Source organism: Artemia franciscana, chromosome 19 (genome assembly GCF_032884065.1).
Source record: "Artemia franciscana chromosome 19, ASM3288406v1, whole genome shotgun sequence".
Classification (NCBI taxonomy): domain Eukaryota; kingdom Metazoa; phylum Arthropoda; class Branchiopoda; order Anostraca; family Artemiidae; genus Artemia; species Artemia franciscana.
In genome coordinates, this window is record NC_088881.1 from 10,840,285 (window position 1) to 10,859,517 (window position 19,233).

Below are 19,233 nucleotides of genomic sequence, written 5' to 3' on the forward strand. Positions count from 1 at the left end.
TTTAACTGAAAATTAGGAGCCACACTAAATACAAAACGAACAGAAATTACTCCGTATATGAAAGGGGCTGTTCCCTCCTCAACACCCCGCTCTTTACGCAAAAGTTTTTTACTGTTTTAAAAAGATGAGTTGAAAGAAAGAGTCAAACTTTAGCGTAAAGAGCAGGGCGTTGAGGAGGAACTGCCCCTTTCATATACGGAGTGATTTCTGTTCGTTTTAAGTTTTAATGTCGCTCCTTACTTTCAGTTAAAAAAAACCTTTTTTTTATTTAATTACCATAAGAAGCGATTTTTTGGTCATATGAAGCGTTCCTAAAACTTTTTTTTTGAGTTTTTGGCACTATTAATCCGGGTCACTCTCTACAGATCGTTACCGCGAACCATTTTATGCTAAACAAAATAACTATAGTTATAAACTGTACTTTCCGTTTGGCGTTTTGTTTAGTTTTTGTTGGTAGTATTTAGAATTCATTTAGAGTATGTTCGTACATAATACACTTTGTTAATAAATTGTACATTCCGATAGTGCTTATTGTCAAGTGGCGTAATAGCTCACCTTTTCAAGATATTAAGAGTATGCATCGGCACTGTTTCTGTTTTCTGTTTCTGTTTCTGTTTTTTCTTGCCTGTTTCTGCCTGTTTCTGTTTCTGTTTTTACAAAAAACAGAACAGAAAACAGAAACAGGCTACCTGTTTTTGTTTTACCTGTTTCTGTTTCTGTTCTGTTTTTTTTTCATCTGTTTTTTTCCGTTTCTGTTTTTTTTTTATCTGTTTTCTGTTTTTTTTTCTGTTTTTTTTTTTTCAAATGCCGCGCTATCTAGCGGGCATGATACCGAAACGCATGATACCTACCCGTACCTACCGTACCGAAACGCACATCTAGCGGGCATGATACCATGATACCGTTGATTTTTGAATTTAAACAAAAAGGGAATAGTTGTGGGAAAAGTCAAAGTCATGGCCAATTGTAGAAAAAAGCTAAGACAGATTGTCCAATTAAGTGGGCAACCCAGTCAAGGTTAATTTTACCCCTTTGATTGCCGTTGTGACTGTCTCCCATTTATGCTACACCTCTCCGTGCATGCATGTCCCTTGAAAATGCCGAAATAGAGTCAACCCGTTGACTACGGGTTGACTACTTGAAAATTTTCCTCTCATGCATGTCACTCCACAATGCTCAACTAGAGTCAACCTCTCATGCTAATTCACGGCGGGGTAAATCTGAGCGAAAGAGAGAGATAGAGAAAGAGAGAGAAGCTTGAACGCTATACAGTGGACATGGGCTAGATGGGAACCCCATATGACAATGTCTCTACTGTTGGTATATGTGTAGCGGATGGCTATTACCGCTTGAGCAACGGTCTAACCATTGACGGCTTTAAGGATTCGTGCTTTAAGCGGCAAACATGGGCTCAATGAAATCCCATATAAAAGAGGAATATAGCGTTGGTATTTACTTAGAGCAATGGGTTACCGCTAGAACAGCGATCCAACAAGCCACGGCTTGAAGGCATCCGTACTTTAAGCGGTGAACCTAGACACCTTGGTATGTGTGTAGCGGAGGGTTATTACCACTTGAGCAATGGTCTAACCATAGAGCGTTATAGAGCGTTGGTCTTTGCTTAGAGCAATGGGTTACCGCTATAGCGACGGTTTAAATAGCCTCTAACTTAAGCGGTGGACATAAGCTAGATGGGATGACTCTGTGTCTGTCTGGTATATATTAGCAAGCAGCGGTCTAAGTAGCCTCGGCTTGAAAGCATCCGTGCTTTAAGCGGTGAATATAGTGTTGGTATATGCTTTGAGCAATGGTTTACCGCTAAAGCAACGGTCTAAGAGCAACTAGGGTAAATTGTCAATTATAAATGACATTTAAGCTTGAAAGGAATATAGCGTTGGTATCACCCGATTGGACACATTTTATGACAAATTTCGCCCCCCCCCCCTAAAAATACGCTAGTGTGTTGAATTACACGAAGTTGCTCATCTTTTGTATGTGACTACAAGGATTTAACAAGAAGATGTTTTCTTTCCTATTAGAAATAGAAGAAGTAAGGAAAAAACAGGAAAAACAGCTGTTAAAACAGCTGTTTTTTTTAAAAAACAGCTGTTTTCTGTTTTTTCGAAAAACAGAATAGATTACAGAAACAGGTCACCTGTTTTTGTTTGACCTGTTTCTGTTTCTGTTCTGTTTTTTTTCTAACTGTTTTTTTCTGTTTCTGTTTTTCTCAAAAACAGAAACAGTGCCGATGCTTAATTAAGAGCAAGAACGGCTCAAAATATCAATAAGAAAAACCAAGGAAGTATTTAAGGGGGTGGTATAGGGCCACCCCCCTATGTGAACCCCCTACGCAGAAAATATCTTCCCAAAAGAAGATCCAGGATACGCCCATGAAAACAAAAAATTGAATTAAAATACGAATGTTATCTCACAAATCGCCTGTGATAAGGTTTACAATGCCGTTCCACTTGAACTGAGAGGTAGGAGCTCGCTTGGTTCTTTCAAAAAGAGAATAAAGAATATCTTGTTTTGAAATAGGTTAAATTGAATAAAGAATTTAAATGGATAAGAGAATTGAGCCATTATTATGTATTTTTTTTTAGTAGAGATTGGATTGGTTTGCTCCTGGATGAAATGGTAAGGACTTGTTAGGATGTTATTGAAGGAAGGGGCCATGGTTGTATCGAGGAATGGAGGGAGAGCCAGAGTGCGTAATAAATTTTGAGGCATTAAGGGACTCAGCATGCATTTTTCCATAGAGAATTATGTAAGTTATGAGTGGTACATTTTTTTTTAATAAACCGAAGTGAACTGAACAAAATGTGAGGGTACGCAAGGAGAGTTAAATCCTTCGAATAATACTTATTGACAAGCCAGAGAAGATTAGCAGAGGTCTTTTGGGGTAGTTGTTCCCAGTGGCGTCAATCGACAGAAATGTATATGTGGAGGGGGATAAACATGTACTTTTTTCAATAGTTAGGGGGTAGTTTGTTTGTTTTTATATGAAATTTCAAAAAAGACTTTTATCAATGAGAATACCCCCCCAAAATATATATTTTTCAAAATGCTTGAGGAAAAAAAAGAAGTCTTGGGGGCCAAATCCCCCTACTGATTCCTCTGGCTATTCCCCAGAATTTCAACACTTATAGCTTTTCAAATAATTTCTAGCCTACTGTTCCCTGTTTAGTTGGCCTGATTTGCATGTTTGTTTTAAAGCTGTTCTTCCTTCAATCCGATATATCACCCCCTAGAAAAAAGCATATGTACAGAAATGACCAAAGTAGTTCCGTTTGTCGTCAAAGAAAAATTTTCTAGAGTATATCTGCTTGTTCATCAAAAAATTACGGTCACCCATGTCCCCTGGCCTTCTCAAATAGTATATTTGTCTCAAATTATCTCCTCAAATTAGACCGAATACGGATATGTCAGTATGCAACAAAAAAATAATAATCAATCCCTCATCTCTTGTGCAATTTCTTGATTGCAAGAGATAAAATAAAGATTTAGATGATCTGATTGGTTGACAAGAACTTCCCTCTCCAAGTCACTAAGCAGGAGTCGCTCCTTTGACTCAATTATTATGTGGCTTGATACTGGGGCCCAGCGCCCACGGGGTAACTGTTTCAAGAGAATGGTTAAAAGTAGTCTTATTTGCAACTGGTCTACGACCAGTTTACAACCAAAGTGAAACGTGTCTCCCCCACAGATGCGAGTGGTTTCGGATCAGTTGTGTAGATCTAATTGAGCAGTGCAAGGTGGTTAACTATGTTGAGGTTCGTCGAGGAAGACTTAATTGATTACTATGAGTAACGCAGGTTTCGTAGAGCTCACAGGGAGTATTTGGTCCATCCCTACTTAGAAAAAAAAGCAAAGTCTCTTCTATTCTTAGCAGCAAAAGAACTATCTCAAACAGATAGAAAATCTATCGCATTTTACATAATGTCGCATTTTACAGAATTTTTACGATGTTTTTATAGTTGTACAGCTCTTCATGCTTCCCCTACATGTTTAATTCCTGGTTTGACATGTTAAGAGCCAAAATAATTGGGCAATATCAATGCGGTAATTTCCGAAAATGTGTGGTAGAACACTGCAACACAACTGCGACCATAGCTGGAGGCTCATACCGAACCGGTGTTAGACTAATTGGAAACCAGCCTCATCTGGATTGCCTCGTGGGCGGGCTCTCACTCTATTTCAAGGCCATGGTCACAAAAAAGTTGCGTGTACACTCGGTTAGCAATTCTAGTCTCAAAACAGTTGCCCCGTGGGTGTTGGGCCTAAGTCTGATTTGGTTAATCTTAATCGTCAAGATTGTTTATAGTAAAAACATACCTGTATCCATGGCAAGATTGCCACATACCTCAAAGTTTTGTGAATTTTTGCTGATGTTTTGTCTTTCAGATAAATTGCGTTAAAAATCAAATGAAAAGGATCGTCAGTTGTGACCTTGTAAATGTCAAAAGGTGGTTAAAATGCTTAACTTTCGTCCCTTGTGCCAAGAATGACAAAAGTTTGCCAAATCTTCTTTCACTTCGCGAGAGACTAACTTATTTAAAAGTTAGGTTTTTTGGAAAGGATAGTCTGCTCTCTCTAAGCATTATATATGAGTAGCATCGTGGTATTTTCTTATGCTGAAACTCTTCATTTCGGCTCTTATTTTTCATTCATGCATTTCATACAATCAAAACTATTTTGAAGTACAAAGGACATCAAAATTAAAACATTTTTCGCCCCTTGGCTTCATCTTAGGTCTGTCCCTACCTGACAATCATGAAACTCTTCAGATTTTTCTTTTGGCTGTTACGAAATTATAAAGTTTTTTGGCAAATAGTTAAATAACTTCGAAGACCACACTGCCTTTCCATGACGAAAGTAAAACAGTTCAAAATAGGGATGATACCTTTTTATTGACAGTGAATAGACATAAATTATTTAACTGGATATTTCGAACATATTTACATCAGTTCATCATCAGCATACAGTGTTCATCATCCAGCACATACAGTGTTCATACATCATCATCAGCAGTGTTCATACATCATCATCATACACACATAACAGTGTTCATACATCATCATCAGCAGTGTTCATACATCATCATCATACACACATAACAGTGTTCATACATCATCATCAGCAGTGTTCATACATCATCATCATACACACATAACAGTGTTCATACATCATCATCAGCAGTGTTCATACATCATCATCATACACACATAACAGTGTTCATACATCATCATCAGCAGTGTTCATACATCATCATCATACACACATAACAGTGTTCATACATCATCATCAGCAGTGTTCATACATCATCATCATACACACATAACAGTGTTCATACATCATCATCATACAGTGTTCATCATCAGCAGTAAAACAACAGAGTTTTAGCCTACTGCTGATGATGAACACTGTATATGTGTTCGAAATATCAAGTTAAATAATTTTACATCTATTCACTGTCAATAAAAAGGTATAATCCCTATTTTGAACTGTTTTACTTTCGGCACATAGTTAATTTTCACCCTGTAGCCACGCTTAACCATAAGAAATTAACATAACCATAGCCCTAAGCTAAGTTGGAAAATTAATACTTTTCTTCTGCAAAATTCACGTTATTTTCTGTTTACGCACTATATGGATCCAAGTTCATGTTTTATTGTCAAGGGAGTCAATTACATACTGAAATGCGCCCAGGACTCCAGTCTGGGAGGTTTTCATACAAGCACCTGAAGCGAAAAACTGAATTTAGAATTGTGCTTTAAATGGTAAGAATTGAGTGATAAAATTAATATTGGTACTTGTGTACATAATGGTACAAACTCGAGAGCAAATATATTTTATCTGTCTGTATTAAGGGAAAATTAGCTTCAGTGAGATTAAGGATAAGATTAGGTTGAGATTAAGGATAAGATTAAGATTAAGGATTCCCATTAGATTAAGGGAAAATTAGCTTCAGGAAAATTAGATCAGTGAGAAACAAGTGACGGGTGACAAAATGCACTGGACTTATATAATTTGGGCTAATTTTGGCTATATAATTTTGGCTATATAATTTTGGCTATATATTTGCACCTTAGGGAGGAGTAAAGTATTTGGACAGCGTGAAGTTATAAAACAATTCTTACTTTCTAATATGCAGAATAATTGAAGCTAACACATTTTTAAGCAGACCCACTATACTTTAACTCCATACCCCTAATGTGCAAATAAATAGCCCAAATTTCTTTCTAAAGTATTTTATTTTCATCATATATTGGTATTTTTCAATAGAATTTTCCTAATTTCACTTCTAGAGTGTGTACCATTATGTCTATAAGTACCGTAATATTATGTATACAAGTACCGGAATTCGACAAAAAAAGGAAATATATGAATAAAGTCGTAACAGTAAAAGCATAAATATAACAGAATAAGATAATTGGTCTTTCCAAAAACATGTTCTTGTAGTTAAGTTAATTCACTACTAATATGAAATGTTCAATCTTGAGTAAGTTACCATATTAATGAGCAGCTAAGATTGTTAGCTATTCAATGATAGAAATATTCATTTTCAATCCTATTTTGCAACAAGATGGTATGGTTATTTTCTTACATAATTTTACTCATTCACTGACTTTTTTTCTGCTATTGTTTCCTGCCAACTAATGGCAGTGTTTGTCTTTTGCTCCAACAATCAGGAAATTTACACTTCCTAGACCTCCATGACGATACCCCCCCACCCGTTTTTTACTCATTTTTCAAAAGTATTCCTTATTTTTGAACTAGGTGCCCGCTAAACGTTAAACGAAATAACTGCACATGGAGGTCTTTTTCATTAAAAATTGAGTTTCCGGGTTTTCCTAATGTTTTAGAATACATATGGTTTTGTAAGTTTCCAGTGAACTATTTTAAGGAATCTAACTTCAGTTTTACTGTTCTTGGTAAATTAAAGCAAGATTCTGGAATATGGCCTCATTTCGAGCTATTAAAAAGTGCAAAAACATGTCTTGTTTTTTTAAATGAAATTTTCAAAAAGCAAAACGAACGAAAAGTTTCGGCTCAAAGCATCTTTTTAAGTAAATTCACTATTTCTCAGTAATGTATTCAGTAATAATGTATTCCTTCAGATGTTCTGTTTATCCAAATTATGGCAAAAACTCGATTAAAAGTTTTAGAGCAAAAGTATCCAACTCTTACCTTTTCTGTGAGCAAAAATAAAATCGTCTAATCCAATCTGTCCACCAAGTAATTTAGTCATGTCCACTTTGTGCGTGTTCAGAGTACAAAACAAAATCTAAAAAGAGAAAGATGTACCAGAGCTAGATCTTTATAGCAAGGACAGTGAAAATCAAATCTGATTGTTTATAGCGGCTAGGTAGAGACTTACAATGGTCATATATAATTAAAAAATATTTGGAAAAATCAATGATTTAATGAAAAAGACCCCCATTTGCAGCTTATAGTAGTAGTAGCGTCAAATTAGAAAAAAAAGGTGGTTAAACAACAAAAGTAACCTATAAACCTACGACACTAAATCCTTTAAGATGGTATACTTGAACTTGAAGATGCAGTTGTATTTGAGAAGTAACAGATTATTAACAATTGAATTATCACGGACAAAAGGAGCTGCCAAATTTAACCAATTAGTTACGCTTATTTGTTTTCAGGTCCGATGTGGCAACACTGATGAAAATGTAGTACCGCCTAGGAATTTCATAATTTTGAAACAACAAAAAAATTATTCTTAGAACATCCCAAGCAGATATGAATAGACCTATTAAGTAAGGCCTTTTGGTGGCCCATTATTTTGATGGTCTATTTATTTTGGCTTCCTCGGTACTTTTGACAAAATAAGAAATATACTGTGCAACAGTAAGATCATATTTCATTGGAAAAGCTCTTGGGCCGTGGTAATTCATAAAAAAACACACATACACAAAAGCCCGAAGAACAAAACACAACACCAAATAGTACAAACCAAAAATAAGAAAAAATACAAAAAGGTAACGTTTTTAACCGACATACAACAATTATAGTAATTCTCAACGCCAACACTCCTTAACAAATTATCCCGTCAAACATAATCCCCAATGTTTAGCCCCTATACGAAAGAACTTACACAACTGTTTAGTTGCTTACGATTCTCTCAGGCCACTTATCAACACACACTCCCCGACACTTCCAAAGTATTCATTCTGCAACTTTTAGAATCTTGATAATAAGAATCCAGGTGTTCTCAAAGGTTACTCCCATGGTCAAAGGTCTGAAATCGGGATTAAGTTATGTTTTGTCACCAAAAAAGAATAGCGGAACTAGGACCCGAATTTCCTTGCATACCAAGACCTACTTTATTTACTACTACTACTAACAGCTCACCACAGCAACAAGTCGACTGAGGGCAACACAGCTACGCACGCTCCTCCTCCATCCTAATCTATTCAAAGTCTCCCTCTTTACACCCTACCAGGAAGCTCCCATTTCCCTGGAACCTTTCTTTACAACTCGCTCCCACCCCAACCGCGGAGGACCTGCTTTCCGTTTAGCCCTAGATGGTTGGCCGAAAAGAACAATCTTCGGCAATATGTCAACCTTCATCCGCAGATTTCGCCCTGGCCATCTCAACCGTTCTCTCATTATAATTCTAGAAAGCGTGATTCAACCAAGCTTTTCATACAACCTACAGTTTGAAATACGGTCAGTCAGCCGCGTGTTTCTCTGGAAATACGCGGCTAATTTTAATCTAACCATTTCTCTGGAAAAGAATGAACATACAATAGAAAGAAAGCTCTGTTCCCTCAGAGAAAAACTTGGTCCCCTCAGAGTATCACTTGCATTGCCATAGATCTGAAATCGAAATTAGGTTAGGTTAAGTCGATCGAACTACCTTTCATATACAGAATAATTTTCTGTTCATTTTAAGTTTTAATGGCGCTCCTTACTTTCAGTCAAAAAAACTTGTTTTTTTATTTCATTTCCGAACCTTTTTTCAATTAACACATGTTTTGATTTTGGCTCAGCGTACATGAATAATTAAAACGAAATTTGAACTTTGATTTTACTCTTTTTAGCTAAATGGCTTTCTCAAAGTTTTGATCGGACGATTTTGAGAAAAAAGAGGCGGGGAGGGGGCCTAGTTGCCCTCCAATTGTTTTGGTTAATTAAAAAGGCCACTAAAACTTTTAATTTTATTTACAAAACGTTTTTATTAGTAATAAATACACGTATATTACAACTTAACTTTCGAAACGAACTTCTCTATTCGTATAATGTTATAACGTATATGAGGGGGTTTGCCTCCTCGTCAATACCTCGCTCTTCGCCTTAAAGTTCAAATTTTGTTACAATTCTTTAAAAATGACCCCTGAATCACAAAGAGGCAGTTTAATTAGAATAAATAGCTCTTTTGAAATTGTTAAAAATACTTTAGCGTAAAGAGCATGGTATTGAGGAGGGACGGTCCCCCTTATATACGTAATAATTTCTGCTCGTTTTCAGTTTTAACGTCGCTCCTTACTTCCAGTTGAAAAAACTCGTTTTTTATTTAAATTTCTGAACGTGTTTTTCAGTTTTCATCGAACTTGTCTTTACATTGGTTTCCAAAAACTTACTTTTTTCATGACGAAAATCGGCTTTTCACTTCATCAGAGAAAGTTTCTGACTGTCATCGGTGTTTTCTCTCCTTACATATGGAGAGTAATGCCGCATTCACACTAACATTTACTAATACTAAGATGTCGCTAGTGCTAATTTAAGCCAATCAGAATTTTTCATCGATTTTCTTAGCCAATCAGAAAGTCTACTGAAATCTGACTGGTTTAACTTAGTGCTTGCTAAATCTTGGTATTAGTATATTCTTATTATGAACTAGCTGTTGGGGTAGCGCTTCGCGCCCCCCAAGCCCTCCTGCGCGCGTAAGTCGTTATGCGCCATATTAGTTACGCGCCATTGTAGTTGTGTCCCTGTGTCCCACCTGTGAATAGATATATATATATATATATATATATATATATATATATATATATATATATATATATATATATATATATATATATATATATATATATATATATGTTTTTAACTACGTAAAACATGCGAATATACAACATTCTTCGCTGTCCCATTGTCTGTGCATATAAATAGATTGTCAGGTTTACTGACTCTTGAACATGTAACATATAATTTTCCATGGGAAAAACAATCCGTATTCAGATCTATACCTCATTATTATAATGATGTGTCCCTGTTTCCCGGTCGTCATTTATATTCCCTGTGTCCCGGTCGTCATTTGTGTCCCAGGGTCCCAGTTTGTAATTTCTCTTTGAGTGTCCCGGTCGTCATTTATATTCCCTGTGTCCCGGTGTCCCTGTCGTCATTTGTGTCCCGGTGTCCCGGTCTATAATTTCAATTCGAACAATCCCTGTGTTCCGGTCGTCATTTATATATCCCGCCTGTGCCCCCGGCGTCCCCGTTGTAGTTGTGTCGCTGTGTCCCGGTCGTCATTTATATTCCCTGTGTCCCGGTCGTGATTTGTGTCCGGGTGTCCCAGTCTGTAATTTATCTCTGAGGTTTTCGGTCGTCCTTTATATTCCCTGTGTCCCGGTCGTCATTTGTGTCCCGGTATCCCGGTATGTAATTTCATCAGTTGACAAACATGACGTCAGTCGACAAACAACTTCATGACGCATACAGCTCAATCCTTATAATGACGTTAGTCGACAAACATGACGTCACTCGACACACACACACACAGACAACTTATTTTTATATATATAGATGGCCTTTAAGGATTTTCATGAGGACATTTGTATCATCACAGTTCTCAAATCTCTCCTATTGATGGAAGAGCGATCTTCGTAAGCGTTCAATAATAAATTAAGCGTTTAATAATCAATAATAATAAGTTAGGTCGATCTTTAATAAGTTAGATTATAATTTAATAATATTAATAATAAGTTAGGCAATAACCAATCTTTGCCGTTTGATTTGTTTTTTTCTTTTGTACTCAAGTTACAAACTAGGAACTAAGTAGGCGAAACATATAAAAAATAAGGCTTTTTTTTTCAAAGAATAATTAAGGCTTCTTTTTCAGTTATTTATGGAGGGGCTAAGCTGTGGAATAAGCTAGTCCCAAGTACCAAAGAATTGCCCATTAATAAATTTAAAACCGAGCTGCGTGTGAGTTTGCTTGGTGGGTATACCTTTGAAATAGATTGAGATTGATGGAATTAATATTGGCAATACTTGTTTATTTATTTATTTTTGCTTCGGGATCATGATATTATGTTCTTTTATTGTGTATGAATTATTTATGTAAGTTTTTTATTCTCGGTACACGATTTCACTCTTCTGCTTATTATATACTAACTTGTTGGGTTTTTTTTCTTTGTTTTTATCATTTTTTTGCTCTTCTATTTTTTGTTCTTTTTTGTTAGTAGCCCACCCTCGCAAGCGACACTTTTGGTGTGCTACCGATTGATTTTTTCTCTGTTATTTTTTTCTATAATAAATTACTACTACTACTACTACTACTACTACTACTACTACTACTACTACTACTACTACTACTAAAAACTGTATTTCACTTAAAAACTGTTAAACTACTACTAAAACTGTTATTTCACTTAATTAACCACATCTTGTTTTGCATCAATGTTCATAATTAACATTGAATATGCATTGAGTAACTTCGAGAAATAGCAGATGACGTCTAAGGAATAAAAGTTAAAAAAAAAAAAAAAAAAAAAAAAAAAAAAAAAAAAAAAAAAAAAAAAAAAAAAAAAAAAACCAGCGGTGAATGTTAGCGAAAAGGCTTCGTAGAAGAGTTTGTATTTTATACCTGTACATTTTTGAAGTACAATTAAAAAAAATATTAAAGTAAAATTCTCAAACGTACCAAACTAAAATTTTACAAAAGCGGCCGACCAAAGAGACACATCCCACCATAGTAGAGTATTAATAACCAATTAAATTTAAAAAGTTTTGTTCCAAAACTGAAGCTAGTTCAGGATTATACAATTTTCGTCACGAAAACTTCCTTATTTTATAATGTGTAGCCTTCTGTTTTTTAAATATCCAAATTTTATACCGAATTATGGACGACTTTCATGGCATTATAACTTAGTCATTAGGGGTAATCTACCATCTGCCCAAGGGCCCCCCGAGGGGAGGTGGTCATATCCCCCCAAAACTGTTTTGGCATTCGGTAGAAAATTTGTCAAAAGCGAAATTTTGCAAAATCGGCAGCAATTTTGCAAATTCCTGATTTCTGCTGAAAATTTGGCAGAAATCCGATAGCGCCTCGGTAAAATCGATGAAATTCACCTCCCCCCCAATAAAAAGAAGCTCGGGACGCTCCAGGACTACCTTATTCTCCCCTAAATAACTTTTTAGGCAATTTGATTAAGAACATTCTAAAATGCATTCGAGAACATTTGCACCATTAGAAAACACAAAAAAATGACGAACTTATACTTATTGACGACATGACTGCCTGTCCATGGACTATTCTTTATGGTTGATTGTGTATGGCTATGCTGTTTGACCTATGTGATTGTATGGATGAGTAGGGTTAAGGCCTCATTCAAGTGCTGGTCTATGTTAATCACTAATTTAGGAAAACAATCTTCCTTTTCTCCTTCTGTCTTTTTTTTTTTTATATGTTTGTGCTGTTGCATTTGTGATTTCTCTTTTCGTTATACATATAACATAATTCATAATAATTCTCAATTAAACATAATTATATTTGCAACAATTCGTTAACATTTTAACATGCATCAAAACGACCTAACTTTCGAAACCAAGTCGTCAGAATGGCCAAAAACAGGCAAATAGTATAATAGTTATAGCGAGCATTGTAAACAATTTAAAAATGAGGGTACTTTGAAGGAACCCAGGCCCCTATGGCTATTCCCCTCTCTTCACATGCTTGCCTTACTTTCGCTAGATATACCACTCTTAAATTTTATTTTCCGAAACATAAATTCATTTAAGAAAAATAGCTTTGAAAACCAAACCATGGAAAAACCAACAAATGACAAAAATTAAATGTGAACACCCCTTAATCTATTATTCCCAACCAAACACTCAAAAACTTACTGAAGGGCTGACACTTCGGGGCTGGGTGAATTCGAAAAATGCAAAACGGTTGAATTCCATATAAAAGTTATGATATCAAGATGAAAACCTAAAAATCTACGGATTAGGACGAGTAAGGAATAATTATACCCCTTCTCCATCTCCTAAATACGTTCTTGACCATGTTCAATATTTATTGGCATTAACTAAATGATTTCTGTGACTAAATCTAACCCATTAAAGTAAAATTTAAGTGCTTGCTGAAGCAAAACTTTGAAAAAGTAATAATTTGCCTATCCAGACACTATGAATAGCATGTTCTTTGTCTATTATATTTTCTTGCCGAAACGAAACGTGACAAATAGTAGAACAACATGTTTAGAACATGTGCCAGAATAAATTAGAAATTTTGAAGCCATGCTAAGAATTGTAAGTCTTGAAGGTGGTCAAATACTTTCATGAACTATATCCTTAGGAATTTACCTGCCTCGTCACCCAATCAGTTTTTATTAGAACGATTTTATTAGAAATAAACATTTCTTAATCAATAGCACAACACAAGCGAAGCTAGCGAGGCTGTGCTAAATTCAAAGAAAATAAAGAGAGAATATGGAGAATGAGACTATATACCGAAACCAACAACAGTAAAAAAAAACATAAACAATACATTACCTTGCGTGACCCCAAGACAACAAAAATAACAGTATATCAGTAGATTTCTTTATACTCAATAAATACAAAAGATATACAAAGAAATTTTAGTATTCAAATCAAGCTTTTGCTGCACGGAGCAAACAAACAATTAAAGGTTTAAAAAAACAAAAAATGTCTGGGGGAAAATTTTCGGGATAAAACAGAGAAAAGGGGAATTGATAGGGAGGGGCAACAAAGAAGAAAGTAAGGACAATTAAGGAAAACTTAAGGAAACAAAAACAATACACTACAAATAAAAAAAACTAAGAATTCTGTTCCTGACAAGATACTAGGTCTGAGAAATCCTAGTTATTAATTAAAGATTATTTGAGTTTCCGCTGTACAGTTATCGATACAAAATATTCTAAAAGCTAACACTGTTATTCTTATCAAAAGTAATTTAAACTGATAAGATTCCCAGCTTCCATTTACTCTATTTACGTAGAAAAAAGTGCTGACATCTAGAAATCTAGGTTACCAGGTTGATGCATCTGATTTTGGATAGTAGTACAAGAAAGTATTCTGTTAAGATGTTCCTTTTTGCTAATGAAATCCATGGTTATAATATTTAACACACGGAATATACTAGTATGCCAATAACATCCTTCAAGAAATCTCTTTTCATATCCCGGACTGTGAATACTGGTCCAAAAGATGAGCTACTAATCAGGGTTAGTAGCTTCCCAAGTTTTTCCTTTCTTTTTTGGGTAGTTTTCGATCACCGTATTTTGTGAACGAGTGCTTAAGCATCTCCGAAGATGTTGAATTAACGTATTAAATTAAGATTATAACAATTAAAAAGCACTGTGTGGATTGTGCCACTTAATCTTTATTCATTTTTTATTGTTCATTTTAGGCTGAAATTTCATCTTTACTTTAGCTGGACAGGCTCCTAAGAGCTTAGTGGCAATCTATTTCTTAAAAAGATTTTTAAGCGTTTGTGAACAAACTAAATTGAAAATTTAAACAATAAATGATTAAACATGCTTTTTTGTTTGCCTTTCTGTCATACTAATCATATTACGTGCCAAGAAAGTGTTTTTTCTTGATATTTATTAAGTTCGATTTCCATCATTGCAGTATGTGTATTTCCATCATTTATGTTTTTTGACCAGTGCAGTAACATAAAGAAAGAAAACGATCAATAATGGGGTTTTTAAAGGCCAAATGAAAATACTGAAGAAAACACGGAAAGCGAATATTTCGAGAGAACAACCGCCTCTCTTCTTCTGCGCGAACAAAATAATATGATCAAGGAAAAAAACAAAACCAAAAAAACAAGCGCGGAAAGTACAACAAAACCAATGAAAAAAAAAACAGCCAGATAAGATAAGATAAAGATAAGATTTATTCATCACGAAACACACATACAATATTACATTTTACTATTTCCCCAAAGACTCTTTGGCCTGTAAAAAAGGGGAAAATGAACGAACCACTTGCTCAGAGAAAAAAAAATAAATAAATAAAAAAAATAAAAAAAATAATCACTTACTCAGAGAGAGAAGAGCAAAAAGGAAAAACATAAATCAAACAGAAAATGTTTGATTCTTTATGTTATGGCTGGCCAATGTGGTTTAAGAAATTATCTTCATCTGTGCAGTAAATGTATGAAGTAAAGAGTCATAATTGTGTTTATTAATAAAGTTTTGTTTCGTATCGAGTTTGGAGTGCAAGAATAGGTTTGAAAATTAGTGTCAAGAAGACTAAGTCGCTAAAATTAGGAACAAACGACGGTGAAGAGGTGATTTTGAGTGATGAGAACAAGGATCAAGCGGACAGCTTCACCTACCAGAGGCAAATTTACCAGAGGCACCTACCAGAGGTGGTATCAGAGACAAAGCTATAGCGTTGCCTAAAGTAAAGGCCATAAGGCTCCAATATCTTATTATCCTTATTTTTACCCAGAGGCATTTCATATGCAAGCAGTGGTTTTGGAGGGGGGGGGGTCATTCGATTTGAAAATTAGATGTTCTAGTGTCCTTTATAAGAGTCAAAAGTGATCACAAGGCAACCAGCCCTCCCCCGTCCCTACGGCCTTGAAAGCTAACTTGTAGTTTATCTTATATTAAGTACGTTAAAAATAGTAATAAGGGGGGGGGGAGGGGGGCAAACGCTGCCAAATATCAGAAGTCGGAACTGTTGTATATTTAGGTCACCTGCATAGAAGCGAAAACAGCTGCATATCCTTCAATGCTTGGAAATGAAAACTAACTTATAGTTTATTTTCAATTTTGTGCATAAACAAGCAGCTACAACCTGCATGGTAGGGTGCAGTTGACTCCGATAAGTAGGTTAAAAAATAGTAAGGAAGGGGGGGGCAAACGCTGTCAAATATCAGAAGTCGGAACTGGTAAATATTAGCACATTTTGGTAGCTTATGGTAGAAATAATTGAAGAATGGAGCAGCCTAAAAGTAGCTTGCCACTCAAGGCCGTATCACCGGGTGGGGTTACCGGGTTCGAGTACCTCCCCCGAAATTTTATCCAACTCGTAAGAAAGCATTTTTTTAAGTTTAAAAAAATCATCTCCCCGAAGAAAAATACCCCCCTCGATGAAAAATCCTAATTATACCCTTGCTATCAGTTAACATAAGCAGCCAATAAATCAGTTAAACAAAAATTAAAACGGAATAATTCTAAGGGCGATTGCAAATTATACTTTGTTTATCCTTCATTTGCATGAAGGTTACGTGAGAGGATCTTTCCATGGAGGAATTTATCATGGGAGAAGAGAATTTCCATTATTTAAAAAAAAAATGAGAAATTAGATTAAAAAACAAGTTTTTTCAACTAAAAGCAAGGAGCAACATTAAAGCTTAAAACGAACAGAAATTAGTACGTATATGAGGGGGTTCGTCACCTCCTCAGTACCTCGCTCTTTACGCTAAAGTATTTTTAGTAATTTCAAAAGAGCTATTTATTCTAATTAAACGGCCTTTGTGATTCAGGGGTCATTCTTAATCGGAACAAAATTCGAACTTAGTGTAAAGAGCGAGGCATTGACGAGGGCACGAACCCCCTCACGTACGTAATAAAAATATACGAATTTATAAGTTCGTTACGTAAGTTAATTTGTAAGTTACGTATATTTATTACTAATAAAAACGTTCGTAAATGAAATTGAAAGTTCTATTGGCCTTTTTAATTAACCAAAACAATGGGAGGGCTACTAGCCCCCTCCCCCGCCCCTTTTTTCTCAAAATCGTCTGATCAAAACTTTGAGGAACATTTAGCCAGAAAAGCAAAGTTAATATGCAATTTTCGTTTTAATTATTCATGTACGGCGAGCCGAATTCAAAACCTGCATTAATACAAAAACTTCCAGAAATTAAATAAAAAAACAAACAAGTTTTTTAAAATGAAAATAAGGAGCGACATTAAAATTTAAAACGAAGAGAAATTATTCCATATATGAAAGGGGCTGTCCCCTCCTCAATGCCCCACTCTTTACGTTAAAGTTTGACTCTTTCTCACAGCTCAACTTTTTGAAACAATAAAGAACTTTAGCAAAAGCGGGCGTTGAGGAGGGAACAACTTAAAGAGGGGAGGAAAACTTTAGCGCAGCGTGATCGGGGCGTTGAGGAGGGGACATCTCCTTTCATGCATGGAATAATGTCTGCTCGTTTTAAGTTTTAATGTCGCTCCTTACTTTCAGTTAAAATAACATGTTATTTTTATTTAATTTTAGTTCAAAATAGACCATACATCCAACTGTTACCCAAATTTAGACGTGTTTGTGAAATCGATAGTAACTGACTTAATTTAAAACAGGATTTACAATTTTTAAATTCAATACAAGCTGATAATTTACCTCTTCTGGTTGTATGTCATAACATTCAGCAATCTTTCCATATAGTTCTTTGACATTAGTAAATCCAGATATAATTCCAGTTGGCGATCCATGAGCTTGTTGGCAATGGAACACTAACTTAGGTCTTTGCACCGGGACTTGACTTGTGGGAGGATTTGGGGGAGGAAGTGTGGGTGGCTTTTGATATTTCACTTCACTGTCACGATGTCCATTTGAAATGTGGTCACCAAAAGCTGTTTCACTCTTTTTAACTTTGTTAAATAACGGCATTATTTTTTAAGTAATAAGGCCTTCACTAAAACAGCATTCAGGAGAATCCGATATTCACTCTTATCTGAAAGATAAGAAAAATTGTTGCATTATTGACTTTGTAAAATTGGTATCTTCTTGATCAATGTACATTTGCATTGCGCTATTTTCTATTGTTTTTTTTTACGAAAAATTAAATTTCTATTTCATGGCAAAAATTCAATTCGTTTTTTTCAATTCGTTTATTAACAAAAAAAAATAAAAATCACACACTATAAACTAACTACACCCTAAGAGAGCACTGCCCGTAACGAGTGACAGTATTCATTCAATCATCAAGAATAGAATTATAAGGTAAGAAGAGAAAAGAAGAAGAAGGGAAAAGAAAAGAAAACAAACGTAAATTAATAAAACAAAACATAGAGAACTATCGGTAAAAGAAATTAGGATCTAATTCAAATGGAAATTAGTATCTAACCACCACCACCCCCCCCCCCTAATGTGAAAATATATAGCCCAAACTTTTGATAAAGCAAATGAAATAAAACAAAATATGATGAAAATATAATACTTTATTAGGAAAATTGTAAAATTACAACTTAGAATTATGTACCCAGAACGCAGAAATGTCGTTACGAATCTATTAAAAAGAGGTCTCCCTTCTGCCTTTACTGCCACCCGCCACATGTACTCTACTAAGCATGATTGTCTTCATAGAAATGCCTAGCTCTCGTTCACGGCCACATTTGTCAATTCGTAAACCCAGCAATAAATGAAACGAACTGCAGTAATAAATGGTATTCTACTGTCAGCAAACCACGTATTTACACGCAAATTGACTTTTTTCAAACACTGCCTATTGTTAAACTTCCAGAAATGTTCCTTCTCGTAAAAGTATAAAGTCATGTTGTGTCCATTGACACACAGTTTTGTTGTGGGCAACAACCCCTTATCCTGGAAAAATATAATTGCCTCTTTTTCAGTCTTTAGCAAATCCCAAATCTTCCTTTCAAAATCCATGTTCAGACACTATCTTCTATCACTATGCGTAGCAAATTAAATTTGTTCTGTCTTTGTGGCTATGAAACTGGATTTTTGCATCATAGTTTGCTTCACGAAAGAACCTAACTTCACTTATTGAGTGTGTTCTGAATAATACACAAGTACCTAGAAGTTTCTTATGTTTTCAAAAAAAAAAAAAATGTCATATCTCATAACCTCACTTACAGACGTTGATAAAAATTAAGCAAAATTAAGCTTTGATATCATTTTGTTTACTGTTATGTTTTGGATATTTAAACGACCCTTATTTATGCTTAAAAAAGTTTATTAATAAAAATGGAGAAACTCAAAAATGTAATTCCAGCTGTTAGCATTCATATCAAGTAACATAGCGCCTTTTAAGTTATT

General features: G+C 35.1%; 1 protein-coding gene across 3 annotated transcripts in view; it reads right to left on the reverse strand.

Annotated features, from left to right (window-relative positions):
• Positions 1–19,233, reverse strand: part of LOC136039282 (PDZ domain-containing protein GIPC3-like) — a 108,560-nt gene that overhangs the window by 64,187 nt on the left and 25,140 nt on the right. For 2 of the 3 annotated variants that reach the window (XM_065722863.1, XM_065722864.1), the window contains exons 2-3: positions 17,575–17,908; positions 7,192–7,288 (exon numbers count right to left, since the gene is read on the reverse strand). In XM_065722863.1, coding sequence (XP_065578935.1) covers positions 7,192–7,288; positions 17,575–17,844 — 367 coding nt within the window. In that variant the 5' untranslated portion in view covers positions 17,845–17,908. Of the gene's footprint in view, positions 1–7,191; positions 7,289–17,574; positions 17,910–19,233 lie in introns of all 3 variants that reach the window. The other variant, XM_065722865.1, reaches the window with a different exon arrangement.